This window comes from Hypanus sabinus, chromosome 4, assembly GCF_030144855.1.
Source record: "Hypanus sabinus isolate sHypSab1 chromosome 4, sHypSab1.hap1, whole genome shotgun sequence".
Lineage (NCBI taxonomy): Eukaryota > Metazoa > Chordata > Chondrichthyes > Myliobatiformes > Dasyatidae > Hypanus > Hypanus sabinus.
The window spans coordinates 72,502,961-72,521,238 of record NC_082709.1 but is presented as its reverse complement, the minus strand read 5'-3'; the positions used below and the strand labels follow the sequence as shown (position 1 = coordinate 72,521,238).

Sequence of the window (18,278 nt, the reverse complement as noted above, 5' to 3'; positions counted from 1 at the left end):
AGATATTACAAGGTGAAATAATAAAAGTACAGAATAAAGTGTCATAGTTACAGAGAAAGTGCAGTGCAGGAGACAATAAGGTCAGAGGTCATAACAAGGTAGACTATGAGATCAAGGGCCCATCTTATCATAATAATGAACCGTTCAATTGTCTTATAACAGTAGAATAGAAACTACTTGAACCTGGCAATAAGTTCTTTCAGGCTTTTTTATCTTCTGTCTGATGGGGGGGGGGGGGGTAGAAGAGAGAATATTAGGGTGGGTGATGCCTGATTATGCTGGCTGCTTTACTGAGGAAGCAAGAAGTGTAGAAAGAGTTCATGGAGGGGAGGCTAGTTTCTGTGCTGTGTTGAGATCTGTTCACAACTTTCTGCCATGTCTTGCATTCACAGGCTGAGCAATTTCCATACAAACCTATAATGCATCTGGATAGGGTGCCCTCTACAATGATTGATCAAAGAGGACATGCAAAATTTCTTTAGCCTCATGAAGAAGTAGAGGCATTGGTGTGCTTTCTTTGCTGTATCATCACTGTTGTTGGACTAGGTTAGGCTCTTGGTGGTGTTTCACTTCTTGAAATTCAATCCTCCCAACCTTGACAATTTTGATGTAAACAGGAGCATGCTCCTTCCTCAACTCTGACTCATTGTTATTTGAAATATGGTCCACTATGGTATTATCATCTACAGATTTTGGAGATTCTAAAAACATTTATTATTAAAGAATGTATAAATTATACACTTGGAATTTAGCTGCATTAAGCAAGAAATTTGAATAACCCAGTTAAAAAAGTAAAAAAACCAAAAACCACTGTGCAGAGAAAGAGAAAGGAAAAAAAAACACATTGTGCAAACAACAGAAGCAAGCCAACAGTACTCTGAATCAGACTAAGTCCCAGGTCAGTTCCTGGAGCAGCTAGAGTAGGCCCAAGCCTCGCTCCCCGGTTTCTTACCAGTGGAGCTGAAACACACAGCAGTCTCATCAGTTAGCAGCCTCATCGCTGCGGAGAAAGGAATGAACAGGAGAGCAAGCAAAGATGAAACTTGTAGATGGAGTTAGTGCAGAATCTGACATGAGTGTACAGGGAGAAGAGTAGAGAGCTAAGGCCGCAGCCTTGTAGGGCACTGATACTGAGAATGATTGTGGTGGAGTTATTGCTGAAAACTGAAAAAGCGTGTGTGAGCGAGGAGGCCTACAAACCTGACTCAGTTACAACAGTTCTGTCTGGAGGAATGGAACAAAATTCCAGCAACTTACTGTGAGAAGCTTGTGGAAGGCTACCCAAAACGTTTGACCCAAGTTAAACAACTTAAAGGCAATGCTACCAAATACTAACAAAGTGTATGTAAACTTCTGACCCACTGGGAAAGTGATGAAAGAAATAAAAGCTGAAATAAGCCATTCACTCTACTATTATTCTGACATTTCACCTTCTTAAAATAGAGTAGTGATCCTCACTGACCTAAGACAGAGAATGTTTTCTAGGATTAAATGTCAGTAATTGTGGAAAAACTGAGTTTAAATGTGTTTGGCTAAGGTGTATGTAAACTTCTGACTTCAGCTGTAAATAGGTTTTGATTAAAGGGCATGATATTAGGAATAGGGTGATGACAGAGATTGAAATTGCTTGATAGAAAGGAAAGAGTCATTTTTGGCTTTTCAGACAGTAACAAGTGGGATAACACAGGGATCCATGGGGTGTTTAGGTGAACATGTAATACAATTACAATAATATTTTGATGTATACTGACACTAAAGTGGGTGTTGATTTGAATTTTGATGAAATGCAAAGAGGCTTAAAAAGTCCATCTGCAAGTCTGAAGGAATAGACAAAAACATGGTAAATGCTGGAGGTAGAACAGAAAAGCAGGTGTTAATTAAATGGTCTTATATCGGAAAGTGGTGGAGTAAACAGACTTGGCTATTTTTAATACACTAGCTACAGATCAATAAGCGGTTAAGGTAAATAATGTTGGTCTTATTACAAGAGTAATAGAAAACAGAAGCAAGGATGTTTCTCTGTAGTTGTACTGGACCGAGTTGGGACCACATCTGGAGTGCTGTGTGTATCCAAACAAAGAACGTCGTTGCTATAGGTGGAGTGCAATGCCACTTCACCAGCTTTCTTTCTGAAATAGGAGGACTATACATGAGGAGAGATCAGGATGACTAAATTTGTATTCACTAGAGTTTGGAAGAATGACAGGACTTCTTCCTGGTAAGAAGGCAGTGCACTCAGATGCAGTGGAAATGGTTCATCCTTTACATTTTTTTCACAATGGCAATGCACAGCTTGCCATTAGTACACCAAGTACTGCAAGTCTACCTCCGGGAGTTGTTTGATAGCGGTGTAGCTGGACTTGTTGCACAAAGTGAGACAGTGCACGGTGCACGGTCCAATGGTGATTGTCTTAGACATTTTTGTTGTGTTTGCAAGACCCTGTTAGACATCAGTAATGTAGAATACTGAGAGTCCGATTGGCGAGACTGATTTGGGAGAGCTGCGTTGCCTTGGTTGTTGCACGGACAAGACGCTCATGTCTCGGGATCACCAGCTCAACAGGTCACCTGTTGAGCTGGTCAGGAAAGAATATGCTGGAGCTGGCTGTGTGCTGCTTGATTCTGTACTGGGGTGGGATCTGGCCCCTCCCACCAGTACTGTTCTTCACTGTTCACTCAGTGGAAGACAAGCTGGATTTCCTTAGTCTGCGGCTGCACTTGTGCGAGATGAGAACTGCTCTGGGCTGTTCTTGCAGAAATATGGCTCCAGGACAACGTCCATGCACCATCAATCCACATGCCATGACACTCAGGCACTTGGGCTATATTTTTTAAATACTGTTTTGTAACTTTATGTTTTCTGCTATTATGGACCTCACTGGACCCCCTGCAGTTTGCGTATCGTCCCAACCGCTCAACAGATGACGCCATTGCCACCACCCTCCACCTGGCCCTAACCCACCTGGACAAAAATGACACATACGTTCGAATGCTGTTCATAGACTTCAGTTCAGCATTCAGCACAATCATCCCTCAGAAACTGATTTGAAAGCTGAGCCTACTGGGCCTGAACACCTCCCTCTGCAGCTGGATCCTAGACTTCCTGACTGGGAGACCTCAGTCAATCCGGATTGGGAGCAGTATCTCCAACACCATCACACCGAGCACGGGGACTCCCCAGGACTGCATGATCAGTCCACTGCTGTTCACTCTGCTGACCCACGACTGTGCTGCAACACACAGCTCGAACCATATCATCAAGTTCGCAGATGACACGACCGTGGTGGGTCTCATCAGCAAGAACGATGAGTCAGCTTACAGAGAGGAGATGCATTGGCTAACGGACTGGTGCAGAGCCAACAACCTGTCTCTGAATGTGAACAAAACAAAAGAGGTGGTTGTTAACTTCAGGATGGCACGGAGCGACCACTCCCCACTGAACATCGACGGCTCCTCGGTAGAGATCGTAAAGAGCACCAAATTTCTTGGTGGTGTTCACCTGACGGGGAATCTCACCTGGTCCCTCAACACCAGCTCCACAGCAAAGAAAGCCCAGCAGCGTCTCTACTTTCTGCGAAGGCTGAGGAAAGTCCATCTCCCACCCCCCATCCTCATCACATTCTACAGGGGTTGTATTGAGAGCATCCTGAGCAGCTGCCTGGTTCGGAAATTGCACCATCTCAGATCGCAAAACCCTGCAGCGGATAGTGAGGTCAGCTGAGAAGATCATTGGGGTCTCTCTTCCTGCCATCACGGACATTTACACTACACGCTGCATCCGCAAAGGAAACAGCATTGTGAAGGACCCCATGCACCCCTCATACAATCTCTTTTCCCTCCTGCCGTCTAGGAAGAAGCTCTGAAGCATTCGGGCTCTCACGGCCAGACTATGTAACAGTTTCTTCCCCCAAGTTATCAGACTCCTCAATACCCGAAGCCTAGACTGACACCTTGCCCTATTGTCCTGTTTATTATTTATTATGTTGCCTGCACTGTTTTTGTGCACTTTATGTAGTCCTGTGTAGGTCTGTAGTCTAGTATAGCATTCTCTGTGTTTTTGCTTTTTTTACGTAGTTCATTCTAGTTTTTCTACTGTGTCATGTAACACCATGGTCCTGAAAAACGTCGTCTCATTTTTACTATGCACTGTACCAGCAGTTATGGTTGAAATAACAATAAAAGTGACTTGAATTGATTGAATTGACTTGATATTTGTTTGTGCTATATGTGCTGTGCATGACTACTGGCACCTTGGCCCCAGAAGAATGCTGTTTCATTTAGCTGTATTCATGCGTATGGTTGAATGGTAATTAACCTTGAACTTGAATATGATTGAATTTTAATCAAATTTTGAATGGGGACGGAGGTGGCTAGTTTCTCAGCTTCGTCTTACAGAGCAAGAGATTTTGAATAGGGATAGGAAAATGGTTCGGCATAGCCAAGAAGGGCCAAAAGGCCTGTTTCTGTGCTGTAATGTTCTATGGTTCTATGGATTAAGAGAAGTCATCTAAGGAGATTTCTAGATGTGCAATGTATCAAGGAGTTTGGGAAAAGGCAGGAATCTGCTGTATAAATAGATGATCAATGTGGCTGTTTTAACTTGTGGAGGAGGCTTAAAGGATCGTATGGCATACTCCTCAGACTGTGTTGGTCGTTGATGCAAATGTTGCATTTCACTGTATGTTTCATTGCACATGTGACAGATAGCTCCTTCACCTAATAAAGTGGTCACTGAGTATGTTCATAGTCTTCTGCTACTGTAGCCTGTCCACATCAAAATGAAATGTTGTGCTTTCAGGGTTGCTCTTCTGTGCACCACTGTTGTAAAAGTGTTGTTATTGGAGTTATTGTTGCCTTTCTGTCAGCTTGAACGAGTTTAGCCATTCTCCTGTTATGTCTCTTAACAAGGCGTCTTTCTTATGGAGCTGCTGCTCACTGGATGTTTTTTGTTTCTCACACCATTCTCTGTAAATTCTAGATACTGTTGTACATGAACATCCCAGGAGATTAGCAGTTTCTGAGGCACTCAAATCACCCTACCTGGCACCAACAATCATTCCACGGTCAAAGTCATTTAGAACACATTTCTTCTCCATTCTGATGTTTGGTCTCAACAACTACTGAACTTCTTGACTATGTCTGCATGCTTTTATGCATTGAGTTGCTGCCACATGATTGGCTGATTATATATTTACATTAATGAGCATTAGGATATAAGGACCCGGCAGCCGAGCTCTGAATCCGCAGCGTTTCTGTTCATGAAAATAATCACGATTGAAAATAGAATGGAAATAATAAAGCGATTGGAAAGAGGTGAAATGCCATCAGTCATTGGAAAAGTGTTAGGCTGCAGTCGGTCAACGATCGGAACAGTTTTAAAGGATAAAGTGAGAAAGGCTCTGCCCTGATGAAAGCTGCAATTATTACTAAGCAACACAGTGGTTTAATTATTAGATTTTGGGTTTTTGAGCCTCCACATCAACCAGGCAGGGAAGGAGAGCGTGCTCGGAAATGGTCTGACACTGGATCGAACTCGGGAACTTCCTGAGCCCAGCACTGAAACATACGTTCTTAAGTGTTTTATATGCATAGAAAGGTAAAATATATACTATATACTAAGACAAACGTTTGACTAACTGACGCTAAATAATACCAGATGTACCTGTTCCGACTTACTTAGTAAGAGAACTTCCAATTTTTTTTCGATCCCGATCCACGGTAACCTACGCATATCCTCCTGTATACTTTAAATCATCTCTAGATTACTTATAATACCTAATACAATGTAAAAGCTATGTAAACTAGTTGTTATACTGCATTGTTTAGGGAATAATGTCTGTAAAAAAAGTCTGTACATGCTCAAACAACAAGTGCTGAAAGAGCACTTCCGGGTTTTCTCGATTCGCAGTTGGTTGAATTTGCACATGCGGAACTTGCGGTTAAGGAGGGCTGACTGTATTTGCATTACAAGCAGGTGTACAGGAGTACCTCTGTGGTCAGTAGTATTTTAGAGTCCGTTATTAAGGATGAATTCTAGTTCAGGATTCTCTTCAGTTTAACTTGGATGTTGAGTTGGTAGTAATGAAGACAAATGCAATGTTCGTGTTCATTTTAAGAGGACAAAGATGTACTACTGAGGTTTTGTAGGGCATTGATTAGAATGCATTTGGAATATTGTGAGCAATTTTTGCTCTGTATCTAAGGAAAGCCTTTTACAATACAATCTCATTCTTAGGCAACTGATAGAATTATTGTAGTTTTACATTAATATGGTGTTCAAGTCTCATTCTAGAATTAAGGTTTTCTGCTGTTTAGGATGTTAATCCGGTGCAGTATGGAGCATAATGCTAGGCTTCAAAAATGAATTTCTGGAGATAAGTTAAATTGAGACACGTTAGTGATTCAGGTGGACGTAAGAGATTTCAGTACCTCTTATGAGCAGGGGATTCTTGTTGAATGAATGCAACTGAAGATACTTTATACTTCTATTTTGTTGAATATTGTTGAGGAAGATGACTGTAGCGTATTCTTTTAAAAACACATCAACTGCATCTCCAATTTAGGTGTTCCATGGTAGGGTTTCTTTCAATTAAAGCACAGGTGAAAGTGTTAAGATCAGAAAACAAAAGTATTGTGTGGAAAATTGGTCACTTACATACTGAAATAATGGAAATGCTGGAAAATGGGAAGGAAAGCTGGAGAAATCACATTGAAACTAGTTCTCTAAATTACGTACGGAGTATGATGTATACATTATACTGTGAAGATTTGTGTGTTTCATTGCTTGGAATTCAGTATTTCAGATAACTCCATGAAATTTTTTCACTGTCTTAAGTTAATTTTTGTCTCAATCTTTATTTCAGCTGCCCAGAATAATGAGAGGCGCTGTGCCTTTAAAGACTCGTTTACAAATTCTGAAGAACATGGTATCAGTGAAGAACGCATCAACCAAGAAAATGGCACCATTGTGTGTGCGAAGGGCAGTCAGTGCTATGGATTGTGGGAAAAGATGAGTGATGGAGGAGTTCGTATAAAGAAGCAAGGTAAGCAGCTCTTGGATCTGGATGTCTGGTTCTTTTCAGAGAACAACATTAGTTTTGTAAAGGTTTTATATAGACTGACAGGGTTATGTCTGTTTCTTCTGGTTACTCTCTTAGCATTGTCAATTAAAGAATGTTGTTCTTTCTCTATTCACAATGCATCAAAGCCTTGATTTTTGGTCAATGTTAAGCATGTGCTCTTAATACTCCTCGACTTGGCTGCAGCCTTCTGAAATTGCTTTTCCTCTTCTAAGCAGTGTTGGTAGCACCTTGGGGGGCAGCTCATGATTTTTTAAGGCTGCTCAGGCAAAATGATAATTGATTTATTATTTTTGCATCTTCTGAGATACAGTGAAAAGTGCTGTTCTCATGACATCCAAACAGATCATTCTATATATAAGTACACCAAGGTAATACAAAAGAAGAAAAACACTAACTAAATGCATAATACATTGTTACAGTTCTGGAGAAAAGACGGTTGAGGTGCATGGGCCATGATGAGGAGAACTGAAAGATCACAATTTAATCTTTATAGTAAATTGTCCATTCAAAAGTCTTTTAACAGCAAGGTAGAAGCAATCCTTGAGCCTCGTGGTATATGTTCTCAAGCTTCTGTTTCTTCTGCTCAGTAGGACGAGGGGAGAAAAGAGAATGATCAGGGTGGGAAGAATCTTTTGCTTTGTTGTCTATGTTCCCAAGGCGATAGAAAATGCAGACAGTTTCAGTGTTAGGGAGGCTGGGTTTCATGATAGCTAGGGCTGTATTTACACCTCTGCAATTTCTTGTGATCTTGGGCAGAGCAAGCTGCGATGTAAACAGATAGAATTGGTATCTGTCTCTGTGTAAAGTGTTAAAACTCCATGATTCCGTTTCATCACTCTTCAGTTTCCTTCCAGATACCAGTTATAAGGTCTCCACTGTATGCTTTACAGTTAAGTCTTCTATCTGGTGACATCAGCTACTTTGCTGTAGAGAGCTATGGTTGATAAGTATGTCAAACATAGAAACATAGAAAATAAGTGCAGGAGTAGGCCATTCGGCCCTTCGAGCCTGCACCGCGATTCAATATGATCATGGCTGATCATCCAACTCAGAACCCTGTACCTGCTTTCTCTCCATATCCCCTGATCCCTTTAGCCACAAGGGCCATATCTAACTTCCTCTTAAATATAGCCAATGAACCGGCCTCCATTGTTTCCTGTGGCAGGGAAATCCACAGATTCACCACTCTCTGTGTGAAGAAGTTTTTCCTCATTTCAGTCCTAAAAGGCTTCCCCTTTATCCTTAAACTGTGACCCCTCGTTCTGGACTTCCCCAACATCTGAAACAATCTTCCTGCATCTAGCCTGTCCAATCCCTTTAGAATTTTATACTTTTCAATAAAATCCCCCCTCAATCTTTTAAATTCCAGTGAGTATAAGCCTAGTCGATCCAGTCTTTCTTCATATGAAAGTCCTGCCATCCTAGGAATCAATCTGGTGAACCTTCTTTGTGTAATCCCTCTATGGCAAGAATGTCTTTCCTCAGATTAGGGGACCAAAACTGCACACAATATTCTAGGTGCCTTGTACAACTGCAGTAGAACCTCCCTGCTCTGTACTCAAATCCTTTTGCTATGAATGCCAATATACCATTTGCCTTTTTCACTGCCAGCTGTACCTGCATGCCCATCTTCAATGACTGGTGTACAATGACACCCAGGTCTCGTTGCACCTCCCCTTTTCCTAATCGGCCACCATTCAGATAATAATCTGTTTTCCTGTTCTTGCAACCTCATATTTATCCACATTAAATTGCATCTGCCATGAATTTTCCCACTCACCTAACCTATCCACGTCACCCTGCATCCTCCTCACAGCTAACACCGCTGCCCAGCTTTGTGTCATCTGCAAACTTGGAGATGCTGCATTTAATTCCCTTGTCTAAATCATTAATATATATTGAAACATATTGAAGATTCAAGGGTTCAAAGGTTAATTTATTATCAAAGTATATATTATTTATTATCAAACTCTGAAATTCTTGTTCTCTGGGTAGTGATGAAACCAAGAAAGAAAAGAAAGGAAAGGCAGCACAATCAGCAACCCTCAAATACCTTTCCCTGCACAGAAGAGCGAACAAAAATGTAACAGGCACATCAACCCCCAAACCCCTCCTCCTGCACAAAAAAATAAACAAAATGGAAGAGATACGTCGACCCCCAAATTGCCCACCCCACAAAAAATCGAAAAAGATTAGGCAAAAAGCACGGAATACAAAAAAATTATAAGACTGAGAAAAGTCTATTGTCCAAGCCCATATCCAAAATGCAGAAAACCTGGGCACCATTCTCTAGGCACAGTGGCAGGCTCTCTCCTTTATGGTAGTGTAGCAGAGCAATCCTCAGCAATCAAAAGGCAGGCAACCGTTGCTCACCCTCAGCATTCGTGTTTCACTCTCCCCTGTTGCATTAGTCAGCGATCAATGAAATGGAGTCAAAAATCACCTCACACCCCATCCTGCAGCCTGCCTCCCATGAGGTTCACGCATCTGCCTCTGCCTCCCAGAATCCTCTCAAAGACTGCAGAGCACTGAAGCACTCAAACGATCTCCAAACTTCCACCTTCACCTCGATGTTTCAATCTCCCTCTTCACTTTAATCAGGGAACAGTGGAAACTTTAACAGCCGAAATGGGGTCGAACATTGGCTTGTTCCCCATCTCTTGCAGCCTGCCCACCACAAGGTTTGTGTATGCTTCCTCTGCTTCCTAGAATCCTCTCAGGGACTGCAGAGCACTGCAACGCCCAATCTCTAAATAGCAAATCACAGGCTCCAGCAGTTCCCGAATCACATCCAAGATGAAAAATAAATGTAAAAGATATAAAAGAAGTGAAAGATATATGAACTATCCAGAAGGTATCACTGAAGGAGTGTTGTCCGCAGGCGCCATCTTGACCGGAAGGCTGGTGTGAAGCCTAATCACTCCTATTATTTTTACAGCTTGGATTTTGTGCAGTTGCTAGTGTTGTCTGGCCAAGCAACTTTGACATGATTAGTTTATTCATTTGTCTGTCTCTCTGCCTGCTTTTTTGTCCTCAAACATTAAAAAAACCCTCTGTGATCTTAACCTGTAGACTTAATCACAGTAGGAGCTCAAGCAAACACTTTGAATGTTGTGCATGATTCACCAATATGTCCTATTGAATCCTTGGAAATAATTATATTCACAGGCAAGCTAGCATGGTATGTGATGTTGCCATGTGTTTCGGTTAAAAAATCTCAGGATATGAAACTAAATCTATTTCATATTTATTTTACAAAATTTCTAGATGAGGGATGATAAGATGTGGAACAAAGATCTTCATGTGTGTCTCAGGCTCAGAAGAATAGGAGCATTTGACATCTTCCCATGATTGTTCTGGGAGATTGCAGTCTGGTAGATCAGTCAATCTTTTAAGGATTGGATTGTGAACTTTGGATTGGACTGTGTCTTTTCACACAGTCATCTGCTCAGATTAGATTTGATCCATCTTTGAAGGAAATGGCTGGTTTGTAACCTAATGGATCTCATTGTTCTGTTCTTAGAAGATTGAACATAAATTTATGAGTATATGGAATGCAAAAAGTGCTGAGAATATAATAGGAATACAAGAGTGTATCTTTTTAACCTATCTTCTCATTGTGGTGACTTGGGATGCCCATTTCTTTCTCCTCATTGAGCTGCAAAACAGAAATCTAATCTCACAGTGAAACATTGAACTCATGACTCTTTGTTAATTGAAATTCTGATTCTATAGAGCAAACCACAATAATTTTTCAAGGCAGGATTATATTAGGATATACATATATTTTAAAAAATCATTCTTTTTTTTTAGTTCTGTTAAGTCCCAATCTGTTAAGATTTCAGCTGGGATGGTGGGTAAACTAGGATCTTTTGGTTGGAGAAAACTGACATTGTTTCCATTGGTGATCTATTCAGCAACTCATGGAACATTCAAAAGTGAACAATTAAGGATAGGGTTGGTTTGCTGGTTTCTGCTCCTTTCTCATCTCCTGGCAGCAATAAAAATCTCAAAGTACTGCCCCAGGCATAATTGAAGTTTGGAAGATGAAAATTTACAATTTTAAGATTTTACAAACCAGATGATGATACAATGTGATACTGCCTTTCTAAACAGTCCAGCCTTTAATCATATTGACTTAGAATTCTTTAATTGATTGAAACGAGCAGACCATTTAACTTCAGGATTTTAATGGGTTGCCCAGATGTTTCTTTGCAATATCTCAGGCCTACGTTTCCCTTTCTGATTCTGCATCAGGCTGTTGGGCTCACTTCGGAGACAAGGAGGAGTGCCACCCTCCAGAGTGTGTGGTGACAAACCACAAAGAGAATGGGACTTACCGCTTCTGCTGCTGTAGCACTGACATGTGCAACGTCAACTTCACCGAGAAAATTATCCCAGAACCAGCCCCGACAGAACCGATAACAGGTATTAAATATATTTTTCTGCTAATGATAAAAATAGAGCAAGCTAGAAATGATTAGCTTAGGCATCTCTCCGTGCAAAGAGAAACAGAAATCATGTTTTGCCTTGCTAATCTTTTTTCAGAAGTGGATGAAATTAGGAATGTAAGGTTTAAAATGAAGTGGTGCATATCAGGAGGTTTGTTGCCTTCTGTCTATTGGCTTGATGGATATGAAGGCTGTGTAAGTGACAATTAATCGCAACAGGCAATCTTAGTTTGCATTTGATAGATTAAGGCAATTTTTCTTTTTAATAGGAGAAACTAGATCTAGGAACTAAAGGGTGGATAAAGGAATAAAATTTTGAGGGGTTCTAAAGAAGAACTTGTTCACCCAGAGAATTGTTGGGATCTGGAATGTGTTTCCTGACTGGATGTGGAGGTACTGTCACAATATTTAAGAGGTATACAATACTTGAATTGTCAAAACATAAAGGGTTACTTACCAAGAGTTAATAAATAGGATTAATATGCACGGGTAGATAGCTTATGGTTAGCATAGACTTGATGAGCTATCCTGAACTGCCCTGTGCTGAGCTGCATGACAGCATAACCCTGTGACTGCCTTTCATACAGTTTGAGAGTAACAAAGTAAGCATGGCTTGAATTTTAACCTTGAATTCTAAAATTATAGGTGTCAAAAATGAAAGAGGCTTTGTGCTTTGTGAGAAAGGAGGATTTTGTGAATGAGTACATGAAGGATGCAGGAAATGTATTCAGGTTTATGATAAAGAAACAAGTGCAGAGAACCATGACGGCGATGGCAGGGTTGGCGAAGGTTATGATGAATGCCAGAAGTCTGAAATAAAAGACACCAAATATTGCAAGCACTTAGCAGATTGAAGAGAGATTTTGATGGGAGCAGTTTAAACAACAAAAGAATTCATATTTAATGAGTGTGCAAGAGTATGGTCAGAAGAAGCACCAGGTGTACAGGAATGTTTAAAAAAAATATCAGGTTAGCCCATGTTCTTTGGGGAAGGAAATCTGTGGTATCTTTGTGCTTTGGCTACGCTCATTTGGCTCTGATGCATAGGCTATGTCATTAACATCCTCAAATACAGAACTTTGGCTGAACGCATCTTTATCAGCATTGTTGGAGGCAGGCGGTCAGGACTTGTATCGTGATTGAGAGGGAGGAAGAAAGATTGCCGATATATGCCAGAACAGGGGCTGGGCTGTGATAGTAGGTCTGAGTTTGGCAAGTGGGAAGATGAAGAGGGGACCTCTCATATACCTAGTCCATCCAGATAGGGAGGAAATGATGGCAGATGGAAACAGAGAGTGTTAGGGGTGGGGGGGGGTGGGAGAGTGGAATTAGATGGGTGAACAGAGGCAGAAACTACCCAGACAGATTACAAAATGTTCTTCTCCCAATTTGCCTTTGGTCTCTCTGTAACAGGCTACACAGGTTGGTGTGGGAGTGGGAGGAAGAGTTAAAATAAATGCAACTGGAAGTTCAGTTCCCTGAACTGGATATTCCTCTCCACCCACTCCTCCCCTGAAGCTTTCCACTACAAAAACAGGAGGATTAACAGCTTACCTCTCTGTAAATATTGAAGACAACTTTTCAGCAGGGCAGATTGAAGGACAGTTGGGCTAATCAGCAACTGCTGGCCTTACAAGCAAAGCCCATGTTCCATAAATGTATAGAAGGGGAAAGCTCTCCATTAAGAGCTTCTGATCTTCCACGCTCCATCAAAACCTAGTGCCAAGAAAGTGAAAATGAAAGTATATGAAGACTTGGATAAATAGTGCTTCTTTCATGACGACCAATATCTGTCTCAAACACTTCTGCAATATAGTAAGATCAGATGAAGACAAATTCTTTTGGTACTGTTCATCGTATTAAGTGGATTTTTTACTTTCTAGTCATATCCTATTTATGAAAATGATTAACTGACTTCATTTTATATCTCCCCCTACCCGTCCATTCCATTCCAGTCCCCAAAACAACCTGTACTACTTCTGAATGTGCTGGCGCCAGGTAGAAGGGCTAAATACAGTCTTTCAGTGCTGATCCTACTGTTCAACACTGATTCCATGCCCTTATGTAATTTATATGTGGAGTTTGTGTTTGAACAAGTGTGGTTAGTGAAGTACATTTGGTGAATTACAGGGTTTTCATGTGTATATGAGGAGTTTTCTATCACTGTTGCAAGCAACATATGGAGGATCTTCTCAAAGATCTTTGCAATACAGAATAGAAATTTAGGTACTTATTTACATTTAGATGGGATAACAGTGATAGTCCAGAATTTAAATTTTCCGTCTGCATCTAAAACTTTAAAACTAAAGTGTTGGGCTCAGTTCAGCTCATTGAATTAATAGGCTGTGAGTTTGGGTAGGAGTGCTTTTTTATACAGTACATACAGCTTTATGTTTCTCTTTGCTCGTTCTTAGAAATTTAAACTATTCTCTTTTTACACGTGATTGATATTCCTCCTTTCCCTGAAGATAATGTGAATATCTAAAAGCCTTTGAACACCACCATGGAATCTATTTCCAACACCACCCCTAGCTATGTGTTCCAAGTACTTAACACTGTGTTTTAAATAAACAACTTGCACGGCATGCACATCCCCTTTAAATTCCCCTTCTCTCACCTTAAAGCTATGTCCTCCAGTCTTTGACCATTTCTACCCTGCGAAAAAGATCCTAGCATAATTTTCATAATTTTATAATCTTCCATCAAGACCCCCCCCCCCCCCCCCAATCCAGTTCTAGAGAAAACAAGTTTGTTCAATTGCTTCTTATAGCTAATGCCTTCTAATCCAGGCATTGAACTGTTCCTCTGTATGATAAGATGGACTCCTGGCCTCACAACTTAACTTGCTGTGATCTTGCAACTTTTTTTCTGCCTGCACTGCTTTTTCGTTTTTGGGCTTCGATGTACTGATGTGATGAAATTATTGGTATCAATGGCATGCAAACAAAAATTTCTTTATTGTACTCTTGGTACATGTGACAATAACAAACCAGTCCTGGTAAGCTATTTCTGAACCCCCTTCTTAAGTCTTCACCTCCTTCTGGTAACAGGGTGGTCAGAACTACTAGCCTTACTGATTCCTGTACTCTGTGACTTTAGCAATGAAAGCATATGTGCTATATGCCGCCTTTACAATCTACCTACTTGTATTGATACTTTCAGGGAGGTTTGGATATGGGGTGGAAGGCAGCCAAACTTGAATTATTAAAATGCAAAAAGATTGTGCTGGAAATCTGAATAAAAATAAAAAATGGTGAAAATCCACAGTATTTGTGGAGAAAAGGGGGAAAAAAACCTGGTGTTTTATGTCTGCACTCTAAATGTGCTCTTCCCTGTTATGAACTTTCCCAAAGAAGCCAGCAAGTCTGGCCAAACCTTGAGCAGTGCAGTGCTTTACCAATTGGATAGCCTCTGGCCTAAACCAGACATCAAAGAGTTTCAGCATTTGTCAATGACTCTGACATTGACAAACATTGACAGATTAATTTAAAAAGCATAAAATTAATATTGCAAAAGTCACAGTATCTAATCTAGCGAGAGAACATATGATTAAGTAAATGTAAAATATATAATTCAAATCATAAAATTATTTGAATTAGCTGTAACCTGTCTTCCTTGCTACTTCTTATCTCCTTTGAAATGAACGGATTTGTGAACCTGTGCTGGGTTTAATGCCTGTGGAGGCCAAGTCATTGAGTAGATTTAAAGTGGAGGTTGAAAGGTTCTTGATTCATAGGTTATGGGGAGAAGGCAGGAAAATGGGGTTGAGAAGGAAAAAAAATCAGCCTTGATCGAATGATGGAGCAGGTTTGATGGGCCGAATGATTAAATTTCAGCTGCTGTGTCTTATGGTCTTAATCTGGTGTATGTTCTGGTTTAAAATGGCACTGGTGATGCCCAGTGACTGATTGGCGACAAAATACAAAACAAAGGAAATTACTAAACACCTTATTAATAATGATCATTGCTAACAATGAAGAGGTGTGCTAGGTGAGTGGAGATGGGAGGTGGAGGAGAAGATGAGGCATGGCAGAGGCAAGAGGAGGTGGGAGCGAGGAAAATCCCGATGTTTGATCGATTTAAGTGCTGGACCAAATTGTAAAGGTTGGGCAGAGGCTGAATCATGGTGGTGGGGTCCAGGCCCCAGAGCAGTCTGAGAGTGAGGAACGACCCGATGTTTGGACGGTTTAAACACGAGGCCAGATTGAAAAGTTTGACTGGAGATGAGGTCAGGCCAGTTCTGCCTGCTTCTGCTCGCTGTTTCAGGACATTTACTCAGCTCTGCACTAAAGTGAGTTTGTGGTGTGCTCTGGCTGCAGTGATGCCAAGCTTTGTATCTGTAGTCCCACAACTTTTACTTATCTCTATGTCAAACTGAGGCCGTGGCATGCTTACTTTTATTGTTTGCATATTATTTCTTTTCTCTCTGTACACTGGGTATTCGACGGTCTTTTTAATGGGTTCTTTTGGGGTTTCTTTATTTCGTGGCTGCCAGTGAGGAGATGAATCTCAAGGCTGTGTAATGTATGCATACTTTGATAATAAACGCACTTTGAATTTTGACCTTTGATTCAGCAGCAAAAGTGCTGGCAATCTGCAGAAGTTTGTACTCCGTCTCAGAACTCTGTACAGAGTCCAATGTAGGGGTCTAGTCTGGAAAGTTCTCATAATCAGCTGCTTGGAAGCTTTCTGAATTCTGTTGGTCCTAACTGTTGCAGCTTAAAAACTAGCCATTCTGCAGATAAATGCCAGCTCTTATTGGAAAATTTGAATCATTATCTACCACAAATAATATTTATTATTGCATATGTGTGGATCTTTCATTGGATTAAAGGACTTTTTGATACCTATATCTAGTAAAAGAACAGATACTTTGTATAATTGTTTGACATCAATGAGTAACTTTTGCTATGATTCTGATTAAGCACAAACCACGCTGGAGAGCAATTTTTGTTCCCTTACATTGTAGTTGGTACAGTTAGTTATATTTTTCAGTCTTAATGTACAAGATCCAAAACAAAATAAGTTGATTTTTTCAAAGAAGGGAGGCAGTACCGTTGTCAATTTGAGTTTATGTGGTGGTAATTTTTTTCCCCTTGAATACATGCTATATAGTGTATAGTCTATCTAGTTAGGGAGCATCAAGGGAGTGATGAATACGAATATATGTTACATCTGCTGATGGATGATCAATGGCTCAGATTTTCTTGGCAACAATGAACTACTTGCATTTGTTCTTACTTTGAATGAATACTTCTTTACAGAGGCCAATCTTTTCCTCATCAATGAGATCTGTAGATATACTCAAATCAATCTTATCAGCTGATTGCTAGCAGCTTCCAGGGAAATAAATTAGAAATGTGATGGTCAGTGTCACCAGGAATTTATTGTGATGATCTCCAGGATTTTTTTTAAACATTTGAGAGAGAAAAAAAATAACTGATACCTTATGTGAGCAGTGAGCTGGTTGGCAGGTGAGTGTCAGCTGATTTCCATTGTAGGGCAAGTATTTAAGTAAGATGAATTAAATTAATTGAGGCATTACCATGTTAATACCATTTAACTGCTTAAAATTTGTTAACTTTGAGATCAAAGTAGAAATATAAAAGATCAGAGCAGTTCAGTTAGGGTAACAAATCAGTAAAAGGATGATGTAAAAATGGAAGAGTTATAGCAGATTAAATTTGCAGAAAGTGTTTTAACAGTGCCTGGTCCATCACAGAATCATCATTTCCTTATATCATCCATTTCACAGTGTGTTGCTGCAAGGCTAACAGTACTGTCGAGGATGACTTTGGCCCTGGCCATTCCCTTTCTCTCTTCTATCAGCGGATAGAAGGTGATGTTACAAGAGCTTGAAAACATGCAATACAGGCTTAAGAACAGCTTTTCCCCAAATGCTATCAAACTTCTGAACCAATCTCCTCTTTCACATCCCCTTCTGGGCAGTTCCCGTACTCTTAATTCTACATCAGTTATTCCATTATTGTTACTACAGCATTTGTTTTTGCACTGCTTCAGTTTGGGCTACAGTTTTTTGCATAATTCTACCGTTTTGTACTCATTGTTTTATTGTAGTATTTATTATTACCATTTATCATACTGTTTACTCTGAGCTTCATGCAATCAAGGAATTTCATTTTATCCTGGTGTACATGATGATAAACTGATCTGAATTTTTGAGTTTCTACCTAATGTCATCAAAATTAGATTTCCTCAATCAAGGACTTTAACTTGTGGACTAATCCTATCTCTTCCCAAAACGATTTTAATACTGACAGAATGATAGTCCCCAGGGTGCTTCACCCATTGATATTTTAGCCACTTGCTTGGCCTTGTTTTGCAAGAGGAAGCAGTCTGCTTATTGCTTGAGAAAACTTTCCTGTATGCACCTAACACATTTTCCCCCATTTAATCCCTTAGTACTTTAGCAGTCCCATTCAATATAAGAGAAGTTTAACGGGTGTCAAAAACTAGAGAAAACAGGTTTAAAGCAAGTAGCCAAGAGGTGAAGAGAGAATTTAAAAAAATAACTTTTTCACCTGTGGGGTGGTAAGAATCTGAGTGAGAAGAAGTTGAAGGCAGGTCGTCTCACAACATTGAAGAACACCTAAATTACCAAGCATAGAGAGCAACTGCACTTAAATTTAAATGTAAAGTTAGGTACAAGTCAGCATAGACCCTGTGCCCTCTTCTATGATTTTTTGATCCTATTAGCTGTTTCAAAATGTGATAATTTCACCAA

The 18,278-nt window shown here is 40.3% G+C and overlaps 1 protein-coding gene across 1 annotated transcript in view; it reads left to right on the top strand.

The window, feature by feature from the left end:
• Positions 1-18,278, top strand: part of bmpr2b (bone morphogenetic protein receptor, type II b (serine/threonine kinase)) — a 280,508-nt gene that overhangs the window by 110,224 nt on the left and 152,006 nt on the right. The window contains exons 3-4 of the mRNA XM_059967372.1: positions 6,864-7,043; positions 11,340-11,510. Of these exons, the coding sequence (XP_059823355.1) occupies positions 6,864-7,043; positions 11,340-11,510 (351 nt within the window). The remainder of the gene's footprint in view (positions 1-6,863; positions 7,044-11,339; positions 11,511-18,278) is intronic.